Here is an 18,802-nt window from a genome sequence, read left to right on the forward strand (position 1 = left end):
AAAACTGATGTCCAACACTGTAGTTTTTGAGTAATATACTGCTGATTGCATACAGGCATTGCATCAATGCAAATGAAAGGTAAGACCAAAAACACCAAACCTGACATAGACCCTGGTGGACAAAAGCAGTGCGAAAGTTGCTTAAGAAAGAACCTGCTCTGTACAGTACAACCTGATTCACCTGAAAATGCCTTCACACAGAGCACCGAATGGCTATATTTTGAACTACTTTATATCTAGTCCTATTTGCACTGTACCTCAGTCTGAGAGAGGAATGGGCAAGTAACCCTCGGCTGGTTTCCACTGCACTCCACGGGCTCCTGAAACTGACTTCTGATGTTATACTGGCCCGGACCAGGAACTCCCTGATGGGAAGCAGAAAGCGATAAATGTACAGTAAGTACAAGGTGATATTTGTAGTCAAATGCTTTGGTAATATCACTTTTCATGTAGTTGTGTCAAAGAGAAGATAACAAGAGAGAGTGAGGAAGCACAAGAGACGCTGAGATCAAAAGGGAGACAGGGACTAGGAGTTTGATTTCTTTCTGTTTCTGAGGTAAATGAAGGACACCCAGAGGAGGAAAAGACTTGTACAAAGATAAACTAAAAACACACAACAGACAAAAATGAAGCAATGCCAGATGAGTGAGCAACTTGTGAAAACAGACAAAGAGCATTAACAAAAAGCCCTTTTCTTTCTCAGCTCTGCAATTAAGTCATTTATACTTTAAAAACAGACAGATAGGAGGAGAAACTACACACCTCTGTGTGTTTGCTCTTTTTGTGGGACAGTCATGACGTGTGCCAGATCAAGACTGCTGCACCATTGCAGTGCAGTAATTACTGCAACTAGCAAACCGGCTAATAACACAAGACTTCACACTAACAGAGATGCTGACAGTGAGCAGTAACGAAACACACACACACATAAATTCACACATTGTCTAGTGCAGAGTGAGGACATTTTTGTATTTGTGGTAAACCCAGAGGGTTGCTGGGCCAGAGGTGGTTTAACTAGGCCTGCAGTAAAACAGCACGGATTTCTGTGGAGATTGTTAGCAGTTACACCCAGATCTTGAGGGGGAACAGTGGTGAATATCAGCACAATATGTCTTCCCCATGCCTTAGGACAGCTCAGTCTTTATTCATGAACACTGACTACAATGTCCTCTTTCCAGAAACGTGTTTCTAGTCCTCAGAATCTGAAATGTTGCATACAGACATTACCGCATGCTGATGCACAATAAAGCTGCCTCTGAGACTGCTTTTCTCACGATAAAATGTACAATTTTCTGGAATAAAGACGCAGAGAGCAAGACCGCTTGTTGTGATAATTTTCAGCTCTGTGCCAGACTGGCTCAGAGTCAAAGACATTTTTGTTTCCCTGAAGTATATATCTGACACACTAAGTTGAACTGGTACACCTTGTCTCTGTCATTCATAAGATCTTTTGTTATAATTTCACTCTGTGACCCTTGACTATAAAAGGAAACTCTTGGGTGATCTTAACACAACTCTTGAATGCAGAAATAAATTCCTGAACTTGCCATTTTCCACACATCAGCCACAGGGATGCAAAAGTAGATCTTCAATAGACTTGGGCAGTATGTAATATTTCATACCTTCCTGAAATTTCACCGAAGATTTTTAAAGCCTAAATGTTATCACCAGAAACAAAAGGCTAAAATTAACTCCACTGCAGTTGCGTGGCCACCGCTACAAGGCTGTAAAGCCATGCTCAGCACGGCTCAGCATGATGACGTTCTGCAGTTGCATTTAGCCACTTGTTAGAAAACGTCTTTTTTCAGACGATTTAAAACTTAAAAGTTAATGAGTGGGGTATTTACTGATGTATTTTATGTTGTAGAACAAAATTAAAAATCTCTTCAGAACTTTGTTCTGCTCCTCTCTTAAAACCCCGGCAAAACAGGTATGTTGGCATGGCTACATATCACTGTGAGCTTAAAATGACTTTAGATTCAGGTGGATATGTTGCTTTCTAGTATTTGGTTAAGGAAAATCAAATTGTCTTGGCAATGTTAGTCTGAAGACGGAAATGGACAGAAACAAGTTGACAATTCTGTCTGAGTATCTGGCAATCCCAGATCCAGTGTTAGACATTTGCCAAGTTTTTTTTTCTTCTTTTATTTTTTTTCCCCTGTGGGAGACAAACTGCTTCCCTATTTCTAAAAATAACAAGTGCTGCCATCAAAACATCATCACCCATCCGAACGCTGAGTACAGAACGTGGAATTTGCAACATTTCTAAGATGAACTGACAGTGAACTTCCTACTTACAGGGTAATATCAGGCATTGCATTGCTACAACTCCATCTGTTTTGCTTTTGATTGCAGGAACATACACGATAATGGTTTGTTAAAGTGGTTTGCTCAGTCGCCATGACAGAATGCCTCTTTAATGGGGAAATCCTACACACAGACTCTTAAACTCTATGGGACAGCAGCAGCCCCGAGCCATTAGAGGCAGACTGTCTGCTGATCTCTAGGAAGTAAAGGTGTTTGTCCTGAGTGTCCCTACTGTGGGTAATGACCCATCTGGTCAGTGTATGTGTGTGTGGAAGTACATGTGAGTTAAGGTGTCAGGTACTAATGATGATGGATGGAGGTGCAGCCATCATAGTAGGGGGTCCCAAAACAGCATGGAGCACAAATACAAGCATACACAGAAGGCAAAGTTGTTGATTCAAAGTCACAGGATAATTTATATCATGTTGAAAAATATTTTTAGTAATTTTAGTAGCCATATGTTATGTAAATGGAGGTATAACAAATGCAATAGAATGTCACATGTAATGAACCAAGCACCATTACATTGCATAAACTAAAACCTAAAAAAGAGGAGAAGCAGCAGAGAAAAACATTTCAGGAAAAAGAGGACGAGGAGAGAAAGGTGCAGTTGCGAGTCCTTGACAGAGGGGATACGTTCACCTCCCTATCCACAAATGCAGTCCCACATTTTTCAGACTCACCCACTCTACTCCTCCAACCGGAGAAATAAGGCATCACAAAGCATTACTCTGCCAGCACACTCAAGTTCATATGCAGGTGAGTAACTCCCCTCCACTCAACCCAATGTAACAATGTGTGTTTGTATGTGTGTTTGGTTGCCATTATGTGATTAATTCTTATGTTCTACTGCCCTCTATGGGTGGACGGATAAACTGATGAATTACACTAACGGAGGGAGGGTGAATCATTTCCTCTTTAATCGACTGTGCCTGAATAAATCAAGAATAAATCCAAAGTACTTACCTTGACTCTGTTCTCACTGTAAATCACTATGCTCTATCATGACTCAATCTCAATCTTTAGTTTTCAAATCCTATTTTGTCAAGAATTTATCTGAATCAAAGTGCAGTGAAGATAGTGGACAAGATGTTTAACTATTGAAGAAAAATTATGTTCTTTTAAGCATTAAAATACTCCTACATGTTAAAGCATCAAAATTTAATTTGGAGTGTTTAAGCTTGATTATTACTAGTTTACATAATATGCTAAATCAACAGAATTTGTTAAAACCTAGGGGTTAAAGGTTTCAGCACAGATGTGAATATATTGCACACAAGCACAGTATTACCATTTAAACCAGAGTTTTAGAAATGTGAATATTGAACTTACTTTTATCAGGTGGCCAGAAACCTGACTTAAAGTGAATGCTAATGCTGCTGTTTAAAAAAGGCAACCGTTGGATTTCAACTCGTAGGATGATAATAAGTCAATGTTGTGTTTACAGCTTCTTGCACTGTCTCAATAATGCAGTTTTAATTGCCACTTGTGGTCACAGTGGCTACTGTTCAGCAAGTAACATAGGTGCACTTTAAAAGACTATGTCCCCCACAGGAGCAGAGCTTGACACTGATCCCAGTCCTGTGAAGTTTTTATCTTCTACAATTCATCTAAGCTTAGCATGCACAGCACAAGGTGGACACAAACTCTCAAAACCATACTCGCCTTCTTTTCCTCTTGCTTGGGCACCAGCTCGTGGTAACGAGGGATGATAAGCTCAGCTCGGCCTTTTTGTTCCTTTTGAAGGTTTACATTCTCATAGTGTATTTCTTGCTTTCTGAAACAGACACAGACAACAACGTGTTTAAGAATAAAAAAAAATACAAGCAAATAGAAGAGATAGAAAATAAAGAGAGAGAGAGACAGTTGGTGTTTATAAACATACAAAATACAACAGAATGAAGTAGAAGAAATGGGGAGGTATGATATATTCAGTGAGAGGGGAAGAGAGGTGTATAATGGAAAAGTGAATGGGAGGAAATAAACAAAGCAAAGACAGATGGGTGAAGGAATTAATGACTGGAGAAGGAGAATAGAAGGGGAGAAAAAACAAAAGAAAAAAACAAAACAACTGCATGTCACACGTGTGTGTGTGTGTGTGTGTGTGTGTGTGTGTGTGTATGTGTGTGTGTGTGTGCGTGAACATGTAAATGTCTGCCTCCATCTATGTGTGGACAGTATGATCGCTCACATGCACACTTATTACTTAGTCGATGCCTTTATGCACAGCTGAGTTGGATGATTGCCCACCAATGCAGAAGTGCTTAGTAAGGCCCATCCTCTGCGGCCATCAATAGAAACGCTATGTGAGAAATGTCAAACATAATGCTCTGGCTGTGGGATCAAAGCAATATTTCACTTTGGTGGAACAGCTTCTCTGTTCAGCACACATCTCTGTTTGAGTTCAAGAGCAGTGAACTTCTGAGAATACATGCCCTGGAGCCTCTAATCTAACCAACCTTTAGCCATGATTCAAAATGTGAATTTATGAAAGCTTATGAAAGTTCATGCATTGATGGCTATCCATCAAGTTCAATTCTCAATATCTCAGAAATCACAGATGATGCTTTATACTTGTTAAGTTAGCAGAGTTCATAAGGTTCTGATAACTTCAGCAGTTTAAGTCAAACATTTTATTTCCTTCTTAAATGCAGTTTTTGGGATGTTTTTAATAGGTTACAAATTCATTTGTGCAACATTTTGATCAAACAGCAATCTTCATCAGGCATTTTCAAATCACCATCACAAAGCAGAACAAGTAAAGACACAAACGATCATCTTTTAGGTGATTGTGATGTGCTTGATTGTTGTACGCTAGCGCCTCATAAATATCCTTTGCTCTTTCAGCGTCGGGTTGTGCTGTTAATGTGCTAACTGGCTAACTAGCGTTTTAAATCATTTCTGTCGGACTTCTGGTGTTAAATGATGAGTACAGACAACCACCACCTGCTGCTGAGGAGAGTTACATGCTCTGTGCCTCATGCTGGCACAGAGCATGTAAGCTGGCTGACGCACAGGCAGTTTGAGGGAATGCAACAGTCAGCTTTCATAGCCACTGTTTTCTGTTTTTTTATGTCAGTTTGGTGTGTCTGGGTCTTACAATGTTGGCAGGTCACTGTTACAATCCTGATGATAACCCTATTGGTGAAATGCCACTGATACTAAGTAATACTCATGTAATACTGTACCATAACGGTAATACTCACATCTCAGGGTAATACTGTCCTGGACCCGGTCCCTCCTCCACTGTCACCTCACCTCTCCTCCCTGTCATGTTTCCAAAGTGGACTCCTTTATACTTCTGTGCAGAACTGTTCTCTGACTACAGGAAAAGAAAAAGAGAAAACAGGAAGACACCAGGAGAGAACAGGTGAGTGATGGATGAAAGAAGGGATTGGCCAGGGAGAAAGAATGAGAAAAAGAAGATGATAGGAGGAGAAAGAAAGCAAGAAAGAGGATAAATGGATAAACAAAGAAGGAGAAAACAGAATTGACTCATTCACAGTTATCTGGTTTCTTTTTCAGCCAGGGCTTATGAAGTTGGGGTTGAATGAAATGTAAAGTTCAGCCAAATGCCAGAGTATGTCAGAGATCTAGGGGAGACCCTCTGTCCTTTCTTATCTCTCTGAGTTTTATAGCATGCATGCTTGCTCTGCCTCCGGCCTTTCAGATAGGACCAGTCCACTCTGCAGCTTAACTACTGACAGAGGCTATGTCTGGAAAGGAGCTGGCCAGGTGTCACCAAACACTTTACAGCGTTACTGAGTGTCAGATTTTCTCAAAAAAATATTGCAAGGGTGCTGCAAAAAGAACAAAATAAACACAACTACTGGCTTTTCAATTCCTGCATTCATCTGTCTTAGAAACAGGTACGTTATTCATCAACAAGACAAAGTCTATTAAGTGTTGCACTTGTATAATAATACCTAAATCTTGCTCTTGACAAAAACTCCCCATTCTATAATTTGAAAAAAAAAAAAAATAACACTAACTACTCTGCCTTGCTCTTCCTCTGATCGGCTTACCCTGGCATTCTTACCCTAATCCTAATCACCCACACTCCTCTTACCTAAACCTAACAGATCCAACCAACACAGGCAACAAGTCAGTCATAGTAAACGTAGGGCAGGTCATTCCTTCGCTTTCCTAGGGAATGCAAATTCACTGCCACCACAGACACAAATGCTGCTTTCCAATAGTCGCGGAACATGCTCTTGTTGACTTCCCCTTGACACCTGCCCTAAGAGGAATCCCCGCCACCATAATGAGTACCGTTCCAGTTGTCTGAAAACTGAAGTGAATTTGGTGAGATCGACCATCGGAGGGCTGAGGGAGCGAGTGAACAACAATGGTCACTCTAAGGGTATATATTACACAGTGCATTAAAGTTATGCATTTGATGCAAGAAAATGCAACCATGGTTAGCAGGAAGTAATGTACGTAAAACTCCAATTGCACCACAAAAGAGGAAGAAGAAGAAGAAAATGTTAAATAAAAAAGAAAAAAATTAACAACATTCAGTATCTGACGATGAAAACTGGCAAAACTGGCAGTTTCAGTTTTTCTAATATAACTTTTTGGTCTATAGGCCTACATGTGAATATTTACTCGTCTATAAGCAGATAGTCTCTTAAGAAAATCTCATTGATAGCTGATGTTTTATTGAAAACTCTTACATAATTCACTGCAGTTCATCTTTACATATATTGTTGTAGAGTTCAGCTTGAGTGATTTCTGTCTTCCAAACATTATCTGTAAATGCATGGAAAAATTGCCGTTTTGCAAGATATCATAAACCTGCAAAAAGAATATTTAGGATAATCATGATGCAGATCACAAACAGAAATTATTAGTGTCTGCCGATGTATTGCAACTTTCTGCAGGAGACGCTTTGAGCTCACAGAAAGGAGTCTTCAAGTATTTCTGATGATTTGTAAAGGGCAGTATAGCACTACTCCTACAACTGCCGGTCAATCCGTGATAGTTGACTGAAATTGAACAAGTGCAGGTGTGTTTCATTTAAATCCCCTGCCTGCTTTCCCTCCGTTCTCCAAGTGCTCTCCATGCAATGTAAGCTGTTACATAACAGGGGAAGTGAGGGAGGGGAAGTGGATCTACTATTGAAATGCAGTTTATAAGTCTATAAGTGCATCAAGAAACACAGCCACCCCTCCAGGCAGTGCTAAGAGAATATAAACCAGGATTATGCTACTATCTTGCCTATTTGTCGCCTAAAATGTTTTTAGAAACATTTTAGTGCCCTGTTGAGCTGTAATAGTGAGATTGTGAACAGGAAGTGGGCACCATACAGTTTTGGAGACTGAAAAAGTTAAATTTAATCGTAAAACTAAGCAGCACTGATCAGATACAAAGCAAGATTCTGTTAAAATGTTGTATTTTTTTGCCTACAATGTTTTCAGAAACTTGTTCAACTGTAATATGAGATTGTTTGTTACTAGCTGGCCGCCGTTGTGTGAAATGGATAACTTCACATTATGTCACTTACCTGCAGGAGCATTTATTGGTCCAGTGCCAAGCAAAAGCATCCTTTTGCTTTGTTTTCTCTGATCATGTATCACCAATTTCAAAGGTATTATATATCATACTATATATATATATATATATACTGCAAAGTGCTCCTTCCTACTGCATAGACAGCCTAGTTGTATACATGTAGCATCATTCCTTCAGTGAACACTTCTTTATGTAAGTATGCTAACATGTTCACAGTGACAATGCTAACATGATGGTGTCTTGCAGGACTGATATTTACTACATTTACCATCTTAGTTTAGTGTGCTAGCATTTTATCATTTGCTAATTAGCACTAAACACAAAGAGCTACAAAAAAAGGATTTAATATAACTGTGATACATAAAGACAGCCTGGCACTGGAGTTTTGACTGTGGGAGATTTGGGATTATCAAAGACCAAATATAATAATGAGAAAACCAAATGACCAATTCTCTAAATCTTCAAATCACATTCCTGACACTGAAAGAACTCTGCTGCTTGTCTCTCAAATATGAAACCACCTGTGCTAAAATGAAACAGACATGTAAGAAAAAGTTTCCCTTTCTGAATAAAAAATCAAAGCATATAAAATTCTTCCCTTTTTTTTTCATAACTTTTCCTTGACCCAACTGGTCTGTGTCTAGTCTGTGAGGCAGGTTATGTGAGGATTGGCAGGGAGTCTCAAAAAAGTTTTTAACTCCATGTGGTGCCTGTCTCCTTATCTCAACTTCAACAGTGACTGGAGGACGAGATCTGAGGTTCTGTCCCCTGTGATCTACCAATCCACTTTTGAGGAAGGGAGATAGGAAATGGGGATGTTCAAATGCTTAGAGTTAAAAAGAAAAAATAATGTTCTGTATCGCACGCAGACACATACAAGCAACGTGATGGTATCGCAGCTGGCATGAGTTCGGAGGCACAAATTGCCTATTTCTGTCAAGGAGAGCTCTTAAAAGCAAAACAAAAACACAGCTAGTGGGTATGAGCATATTCATTCAACTTTAATAAAATGGAATGGCAGGCTATTTATTATTTAAATGAGAATAAGTTTTTGTCAGTACGTTTGCGTGGCAGTTTCCCGCTGGCTGAATTTCTTGGTAAACGTGGTTTCTGAATCTGATTCAGGTCCTATTGAGAGGACAATCTTGCCCATGTCTCTGTTTACATCTCACATCTTGACGCCACATATTGGCTCTTTGTAGAAACTGACCAATACTTGATTAATAGTTACAGACAATGAAACTGCTAGTCTTTTAAAAAAAAAAAAAAAAACACTGAATGAGGGAATATATTTTGAAAGAATTGTGTTCATCCAAAATAACACCTACAATAACAACGCAAGCCATAGGAGGTCAAATTTTCTTTGAAGACTGCCCACTCAAGATAAAATGTATCTACCCTCTTACTGGACATGTTATAAAGTAAAATGTTTTGTTTAATGCAATTGGCTGCCTTGTTTATTATGGACTGTTGAGCATACTTCTGTCTTGGCTCTAGACCAATTTTACAAAAACCAAAACTGAAGAAAAAAATTCAGCTGACATCAATTACTCTAAGGTAAGGCATAATCTTGCCCAAATATTTGTTGTATCTTAAAACATAACTTTTTTTGGCCCAGTGAAAAAGTTAGAAGATCTACGTACTTATTAGAAAATTATTTAAAGATTATTTTAAAAAATGTAAAAAAGTGTCAAATGAAACAGATTAAAAGAATGAAAACATTATATTGTCATAAAAGTATCTATTTGGTTTATTGACAAAAAAAGCTTCTTTATTTATTTATTTATTATTTAATTGGTTGTAGTAAATGTGCACAATTTTTTTGTTCCACTATCCTGATCTGCGAGACATTAATATGAGTCATTTGGTAAATTACCTTAAAAACAGATGTTGTTATTTTGAGATTTTACAATGCATTTATGAAATCCTACGTCCCAGGTCTGAGCATTTTTAATACTTTTGAAAGATTGATTTAAGACATTTTAATATCAAATAAGGCCTTGGTTTTCAGTCTATGAATTCAAAGCCTTTTAAGCATAAACTGTATGTAAAGATGGACAACATGACTGTCTGCAGTATAGGTCATAAAGCCCACCGCTCCATGTAACTGAATTGGACACAGGCCAAACTAAAAACTCAAAGTACACGCCAAGTAAATTTTTCCAAAGATGGTTTCTATCTCTTAGGATAGTTCTCATCACTCTAATGTTTGTTCAAGTGATCATTTTTATAATAAGTTCAGTTTTAATGAGTTATTCAATTCAACAAAAAGGTGATTTGCTGCCATGATTGACAGCTGTGTGTGCCAATCCATGCGCTCGCATCTCAATGACGCTGCTCATGATTGGTCGGATGGGTGTTTTGGGCAGGAACAAACCCATCGCAGATATCGCGACTGGGCAGACTCCAGCTCCAAATTACTTCACCAGCGTAAGATGGCAGCACCTGTATCCCGAATATTTTAGCCTCACTTAAGGATAGCAGGGGTAAGTGGGGGCGTGTCACTGATCTTTATATACAGTCTATGCTTTTAAGACTTTCAAGGGTTCCGGGAAACCTTTTACTGGCATTTATTGATACACACTAACAGAAGTATTTAGAGTACTAATAACACACTGAAAATGCTCCACTACAAGTAAAAGTCTTGCATTCAAAACTTATTTAATACTTAGAGACTTTGAGTCTCTAAGTATTATCATCCAAATGTACTTAAGATATGAAAACTAAAAGTACTAACTGTGCAGTAAAATTCCTTGTCAGTGTTTTGATTTTGTATATAATGTTTTTAGAGTAATATTACTGCTGCATTAATATGTATGTTGCATTTTGCTGCTGTAAATGTTTAAGGTTACTCCTTTATATACTGCTGGGTAGTTTTATCTAAAGCAATGCATCCTATTCTGTAATGCATCCTATTCTGTAATGTGCATCTCTAAAAAGTCAACTTTTAATCAGCTCAGAAAAACAGTCCTGTTTTCAAGAAGTTGGAGAATTTTCCCAACACATAAGTGAAAGCTTCATCTTACATTTTATCACAAATGTTGTAAGTCAGAGATTCGTGGTTTACACTGGACAATAAAACTTGCGGGGTCTATGCAAAGGAGTAAAAAGCTGTTCTGGTAGCTTATAGAGACCCAACACCTGACTTAAATACTTAATGCTGATTTTCCTACATAAGTAAATCGAAAGTCAACATGGTCAAAGTTCTGGCATGCATATTATCATTTACATATCATATTTTGTTAGCAATAAGTGAAGCTTTAAAATATTTACTTTTCTCTCCTTATTAATGCAAACTCCATCTTCACTAAACAGTGGGATTGAAATTTGGTACGAGGATTTACAGCAGTCCTGTACCTTTGTTTCCATCATATCAACTGTAAACACTCAACATGTTGAGCAAAGCTAAAAGCTGGTAGTAATGAAACAGATGTTGGTGTGGGAACCATGGTTATGTTTCCACTTCCCACTTGCATATCTGTCATGGATGCAGCTGATTCATTGATTGGGCAGTTGCAAAGTGCTGCAATGTTTATTTTCCAAAATGTCCCTTTCTAAACTGTTTTGGGTGTTCTGTTTTTATATACTAACACAGTCTGTGCTCCATATCGCTATCCACCAGCTGTGTTATGATAATCTGACAACTGTAAAACTACACAGTCTGAACCAACAAAATATCTCATGGTGATACTGTTTCTAAATTAGCCCAAGAGCTTTTTACTGCATTATGCAGTCATTTTTAGCCATCGTATGTGCCTGTACCAATGTATGTGTGATAAGCCTGTATTGGCCAATAACTGCTTACTATTCCAGCATTTAATTCTGAGTAAGAGGTCTTAACTATCATTCGATGCAGAAAAGTAATTATTCATTCAATACGGAAATGAACCATAAGTTTAGGGTCAGTGGACGAAAGCGATTAAAATGTTTTTGTTTTACTCAATAACATTCAGGCAGAAAACAGAGTTATGCTCTTTTGATTTCTGTCTAATGTCTTATCATTCGAAGGTTACCCCGGCTACTTTGAAGTTACGTCCTCAGACAACCACTTAATTCTGTCTCTCTTTTTCCTCTTTTGAACTCAGTCGGAGCACAGGGCGGGGGAAGTGTTTGAGTTTAAAGGAATGAGTGTGTCAGATGGAACGACAGAAGGAGAAAGACAGACAGAGCCAAAGGTTGAACTTTCAAAGGGAGAGCAACAGAAGTTGAGACAGAAAAAAAAAGAACAGGATGGATGCACTGCTCATAGCCCTAAATCACAGCACGACTCTGTGCGTGCGCCGGTGTGTTGACACAACCTCGGCCAACACTCAAGGACGCTGTTGACTTCCTCTGGTCATTAACAGATGAAAAATGACTTAATTGAGAGCCAGACCAGCAGGCGTGTGCATTATTTTAAGTGAATATTGTAATATAGCTTGAAGAATAATTACTAATGGCTCTCTTTGTTGGCATGTAAAATGGATGAGCATTGGTGCGCTGTGGCTTTTTTAAAGTGGAGCTGCAATCATTAGCTATGGAAATGGGTTTTGGGCCAAGTGAATGGGGTGGGGTGGGGGTTCAGCGGTGCATTAGATCTGCCTCGCACTAATGGACCTCGCCTCGCAGGCAGAGTAAGTACACTCAGACACACACTCATACAGAGTAATGAAAGCACACATGCGTGCACAAATGAGCACTTCTCATCCTGTGACAGATGTATATTCAGACTTTAACATGATTGTGTACGTGTGTGTGTGTGTGTGTGTGTGTGTGTGTGTGTGTGTGTGTGTGTGTGCATCCTGTCCTTACCAGCAGTGGATTGTAGTAAGCTGGCCCCAGAGTAGTGTCCCTGGGAGGAGGAGGCTGTTTGAGGAGCACACCCAGGGCGCCCTCCTCATAGCCATAGGCCTGGCCCGGGGAAGGAATGGATGGGATATCTGACTGACGCACCAGCCGGAGACTTTTAGCCTGGAGACGCTGTGCAGAGAGAAAAAGCAGGAAAAAGACAGGGAGAAGTCAGGGTTTGTGATGGAAAGGATGCCCTGGCTTACAAAGCAGCTGAGCACTGCCTGCGGCCAATAAAGTGTGAGACTGAGGGAGGGACAAAGAGAGAGAGCGAGGGCAGGCAGAATATAAGAAACAAAAAAAAGGGAAGACAGAAGTAGAAGTGTGGGAGTACGAACAATATCTGCTGAGGGAACAGAGAATGGAGGCCATTTCTGTCAAAATGCACGAAAGCTATTCCACTAACTTTCTTTAGCTGAAAGTAAGGTGTGTGTGAGTGTGTGGGTGCATGCTATTCAGATAATTACAGCTAGCACAGAAGGAGGAGAATGTGAGCAAACCTCTATAGCAGTGATGCTCAATCTATGGCCCCTGCCATGGGGTGCTCGATGGCCCGCTGACTTTATTCTGGGTGTGTTTCAAATTGCATACTTTTTCTTTTTTCTTTTATTACGTACTGCAGCTACCCTTACAAAGTATGTACTGCTACATGTGGTATGCACACAGTTGGGCAGTACCACTTCTTCATAACACTGCGCTCAGAACTTTGACCCTCTTGCTCACATATACGTTACCATGGAGATAGAAGTTAGTTTGCAGTGTTTATTTAAGTTATTTATAAGTTATGACTGCATACATTGTAGATTCTCACACTTTATATTCATTTAATTACCCTACATATGCATTTCTCTATCATTGTTTTTGTTTTTTTTTTCATTTTTTGTTGTTGGTAATCCATGAATATTTTGTTCACTGAATTAAGTATTTTTCTTTATTCCTAGTATTACCGTTTGGCTGGTTATCAATAACTTAAATGTGCTGTAATCTGTCACTGCAGCTTCTGTCAGCTGTCAATCAGCTGTCAAGAGGTGACATAGCTCCCACTGCGCAGAGGATTGTGGGTCAGAACAGCCAAAAAAGCATGCTGGCTTGCAAACTGCAAAATCCTACCGGATGTAGTAGAACATCTTGGTAATTTTTGCATACTGCATTTGACATACTATGTATTGGGACATACTTAATCATTTTCACACTGGGACTTTTTTGTACTTTCAATGTAAACAAAGTGATAGACTGCATTAAATAAGCATCAAAATAGAGCTTATGTAACAAAAAAAGTGTAAGGCCCAAATTTCCTCAAATTCTAGAAACGCTTGCGTACACCTGACCTGTGCATGGTTGCTGCAACCGGCCCCAGAATTGGCCCTTGGGCAAGGCAAGTTCCCTGCACTACAGGAAGTCATGATTGGTCAGGTCTGGAGGTAAATGTATCAGATTAAAGCTCTGAGCTTAGTGTTTAGTCAAACCCATCTATGAGTGGATACTTTGGACATAAATTTAACACAGCAGGTGTATGGAAACTTTAAATATCGTCTTAATATCTTATCTTTATTGTAAGGCTAAACTTCGTATGTTTCACTACTGACCTTATTACTGCTGATGAGGCTGGAGGAGACTATGGACAGGGACCTTTATCTAAAATGAAATATCCTCTCCTCACATTTTTTGCTTGCTTTGTACTATCAGTGCTTTGACTTAAACTCTCAAACCAGCTGAGACATTCAGTGACATTGCTGTGCAAATCTAGATTTTAAAAAATCTAAAAATTATATTCTATTTGTTGAATCTGATGAATAGTAATGTTTAACCTATCAAGGGTGCTCCTTTTGTCTAGACACCAAACACAAGACAATGAGCAGAGTCTCAAGGGCTAACAAAGAACAGAAGTTAGAAGGACATACTGTTTTCTTCAAGCTTTAGTCCAATTGTTCCTAGACAGAATAAGGTCTGCCAGTGTTATTGCTATTGAGGATATAATACAGAAAATGGCAAAATAACCCAATACGACTTTTGCTACACTGTTATAGTGGGATAAAGTAAAACCATACATGTCAGAAAATCAGCTCATCCTCCCTGTGCTCAACATCCTATTTTGCATTTCCACATTCAAGACAAAGATAATTACAATTACTTAAACTGTCAAATAACAGGTCCCCACAAGACTCTCTCAATTGTTTGTCTTTCCAGTTTTGCTCTCCTATATCTCTAGCATGATCATAAACTTGTTAGTGACCTTTCGTTACATAATAAAATGACTGCCACACATATAAGAGGCTTTTCATTGTAAGCTGTAATAGAATGCCTGACTTATTACAGACAAAATATGTCATATTCTTTTCTTCCTTTGTTTCCCAGCCATGTTCAAAGTATTTTGACAAATGTCAAGAAAAACTGTGTCTCTCAAAGGTTTTAAAATAGCAGCCTCTAATTCCTGTTGATTGGTGTTCTGCCAAAATAAGGGCAAAGGTACAGGCAGTGTACCTTCTGCAAGTATTGGCAGTCACCACTTTTGGAGGAGGCACTGTTGTTTTGTTTGGTACTGATGTAGCACATCGCCATCTACATTTTATTGTGTTTTTATTGTATGTGTGAAAAAAAAAGTTGTGAACTCTGTGTGTGTGTGTGTGTGTGTGTGTGTGTGTGTGTGTGTGTGTGTGTGTGTGTGTGTGTGTGTGTGTGTGTGGAGTGCAAACAGTATGAGACACTACACTGGTTAGATTTGAACCATAGGGAAAAGGGGGACCCACCACCAGCACAGAGAGATATTTGGCTTAATAATGAGGCTGATAATAAATGGGACACAAGCACTTGATTGTTAAGAGCACAGAGATCCACAAACCAACAGTACAAAAGTGAAAAGTCCACATAGCTAAACTTGATGCATATCTTTTGTACAAATAGATGAGGTTTTGATCCATGGTGCATCTTGACCATGTCAAATTTACAGAGCAGTTCTCCATATATACTCTTGTTGATACAGAGAACATACTGTACACAAAAACAATGTACCGTAAATAAACAGTATAAAAAGCTGAAAAGGAGGAGAAAATGTCATATAAAAATCCTGTAAATTGACTGCTCATTTAGTTTGCCCACATAACTTCACCCATATGCCTACCATTTTTCTGCCAAGCTTCTCCACCTGTCCTGCTTCAGCGGTCACAGCTCTGAGTGTGTTCCCCGAGGCAGGTAGAACATTGTAGGCCCCGGGGCCTGGAACCTTCGAGGCTACCTCCTCAAAACGCTTGGAGCGGTTCTGAAGACTACGGCCACCATGGATGTTTAGCTAAAGAGACAGCGGTTCAACAGAGAGACAAGCTGACACACAGAGAATGAGACTGCAATCAAGGAAGATTTTCTCGACAATATACAGTATTTTCCTCAGCAAATTCTCCTCCTTGCTCTCATCAAATATTATAAGCTTCATCTATGGCCTTCCTAAATTAATAGTTTTAGATCACATTCTGACATGAATGAAAAGTACTCCATATTCATATATTTGCAATGTGCATTCCTTCCTACTTCCATGGCTTCTTCTGCTGCTTATATTGCCCCTTTGTCTGACCACGCCAAAGCATTTTAGTGAGAAATTCAGACTCCCCAGTCACTCAGGTCTTGATATTACTGTATGTAAATGATTGTCTATGACCTATAGTACCTTGACAGGGGAGGTGTCATATTGTCCAGGTCCTGGTATGTCCTCACTGGAATGACTAAATACTGATTGTCTGTTGGTCAAGGTCAGGAATGGAGCATAGCCATCTGCAATAAAGAAAAATATACAAAAGTTAAATACACAGTTGTCTACTGATTTATTCATTTTATTAGATTAGATGTTGTATTTAATGTTTGTGCTTGTATTACATTAATAACAGAAACATAAAAAACCTAAACTTAGCCTTGCAACATTCACTCATGGTGATGTTTTGACTTTCACTGCCACATTTTCTATTTGTCCTTCACCTATAGACTTCAGTATATACCTGCACAGTGAAGGTTTTTTAAGATGTTTTAGGGAGGGGGTTCATTGCTTCTTTTTTTTGCATACTACTACTAGTCATTTCAGAGGCAAATATTCTATGTTTTACTCCACCACAATAATTTGATTGAACTTAAGTTATTAGCTACTTTGCAGATTTAGATTATTAATGATAAAAAAAATCTACTTATAAATCAAGATACCCCACAGTAGGCTATGTAGTCATTTAAATTATCCTCGCCTTTACCATCTGCAACATTGAAGCAATGTACACATTATGCACTGACATTTAGAATCCAGTGATATAATATATATGACTGTTTTTTCCCTATATTTCAATGCTAATACCTTTGTACTTTAACTTAAATTCATGAATTTACTTGTAACAGAGTATTTTACATTGTTGTATGTAGTAAAAAGTAGTATTTTACTTTACCGCTGATGTAAAGCACTATTTTATATAGGGGGAGAGTATGGTGCAAAACAAGGAAGCTCTTCAAATCATTTTTAAGCACAAGGAAGGAAATATATATATATATATATATTAACATGGCATAGGGGAGGGGCAAACAACTTTAAATTGTCATCTTTTGCATTAATTTTAAATATTCTCAGAACCCTGAAACCCACAAGTGCTTTTGAAATGCATGTTTTCTTTAAAAAAAAAATCTACAGAACTACACCATTTGTCATAGCTTGAAACTGTGAAATATTGTAAATGCCTTTTACTCCAGTCACTCAAAAAGGCTCAAAGAAAATTATTTGGAGCTCTGGAGAGCATGATGTAAAAAAAAAAAAAAAAAAAACAAAGTCTCCCCAGGCACCCCTGTACTCTGATCAATAAAGTACAGTCCCTAACGTTTTTCAGGTAGCATTAGCATTTTTGCATAATGTCACAGCTAGCTAATAGCTAGCTAACCTAATTTTAATTTATGCGTTATGGCCTAAATTGTCTGTGGAGAGAAAAATAAATGTGAATTTTGTTAATTAAAAGAAAAGAGACTCGACTGGGCTAACTTTCCAGTTTTTCCCTCAGGTCTTGATCGTTGCTAACCAGCTAACGCCTACCTGATGTTTTGGAACTGCTCCCGGTGACATTGTAGGAGCCGGGGCCAACCGTAGATGAAGTGCCGCCTGTTGACATGAAGGTCACTCTTGGAGCTCGTCCATACATTTTGACTTGCCATGAAAAAAAACAGAGAGGCAGCTTAACTAAACATCACTTGCACAGTGAGGACACCTACTAGAGACGACACAAAAAACAAATTATAGTTCTTACTCCATTAAATTAGTAAAACCCCGAGGTTAAAACATTCCTTCACTGCTCCCTGTCCAGCACTGACTTGTCTGCGTTACTTGCGTGCGTCGTTGCTTGGATACCACAGATCGCTGCACGCAGCAGTCACGCAGCGACTGATGTCAGACAACAGATGCAGAAAAAGAGAACCAAAGTTGGACAAAGTAACAAAACTTAGCCCAGAAATGTCGTCCTTACTAACATACAGTAGTGGAAGGCGTATTTGGACCTTATACTTAAGTAAAGGTAGAAATACTACGGTGTCGAAATACTCTTTAACAAGAACTGTATTCAAATTCTTTTTTAAGTAAAAAAATCATTATGCAGAATAGCTCAATTCAGAATCATATATACGCTATTATATTAATGGATTATAATTAGGGGGGAAAAAAGTGACCTTTTCAGCTCCTTAACTTAGCCTGAGTAAAAGTACTAATACTACATTGTAAAAATAATCTGTTACAAGTAAAAGTCCAGCATTGAAAATGTTACTCGGGTAAAAGTAAGTAAGCTATAATCAGGAAATTGTACTCAAAGAATAAAAAAGTAAAGTACTTAATGCAGAAAAATGTTTTTAAAAATTATACACAATAATTGCACAACTGCACAATTATTAAATAAATAGAAAAATACTTTTTTCAAAAATAGTTGGCAATTAATTTTGGCTAACTGCTTAATCAACTAATCATTTCAGCTGTACTTGTATAATTTATAACAAAACATTATATATTAAATGTCTTTTTATGCAAAAATCTTAATTTGTAACGTAACTAGTGACTAAAGCTGTTCGAAAAATGTAGTAAAGTCAAAAAGCACTACATTCCCTCATAAATATAGTGGAGTAAAAGTATAGAGTGGCATAAAAAGAAAATACTTTA

The 18,802-nt window shown here is 38.4% G+C and overlaps 1 protein-coding gene across 2 annotated transcripts in view; it reads right to left on the reverse strand.

Moving 5' to 3' along the window:
• The window catches only part of stpg2 (sperm-tail PG-rich repeat containing 2), a 74,124-nt gene that overhangs the window by 52,457 nt on the left and 2,865 nt on the right, over window positions 1-18,802 (reverse strand). Inside the window, exons 2-9 of one of the 2 annotated variants that reach the window (XM_042488988.2) lie at window positions 17,907-18,040; window positions 17,696-17,806; window positions 16,307-16,410; window positions 15,767-15,934; window positions 12,613-12,780; window positions 5,514-5,629; window positions 3,973-4,084; window positions 258-365 (exon numbers count right to left, since the gene is read on the reverse strand). In XM_042488988.2, coding sequence (XP_042344922.2) covers window positions 258-365; window positions 3,973-4,084; window positions 5,514-5,629; window positions 12,613-12,780; window positions 15,767-15,934; window positions 16,307-16,410; window positions 17,696-17,801 — 882 coding nt within the window. In that variant the 5' untranslated portion in view covers window positions 17,802-17,806; window positions 17,907-18,040. The remainder of the gene's footprint in view (window positions 1-257; window positions 366-3,972; window positions 4,085-5,513; window positions 5,630-12,612; window positions 12,781-15,766; window positions 15,935-16,306; window positions 16,411-17,695; window positions 17,807-17,906; window positions 18,041-18,802) is intronic. The other variant, XM_088076699.1, reaches the window with a different exon arrangement.

Source organism: Plectropomus leopardus, chromosome 4 (assembly GCF_026936395.1).
Source record: "Plectropomus leopardus strain MGB_pleo_1.0 chromosome 4, ASM2693639v1, whole genome shotgun sequence".
In the NCBI taxonomy this organism is placed as follows: Eukaryota; Metazoa; Chordata; class Actinopteri; order Perciformes; family Serranidae; genus Plectropomus; species Plectropomus leopardus.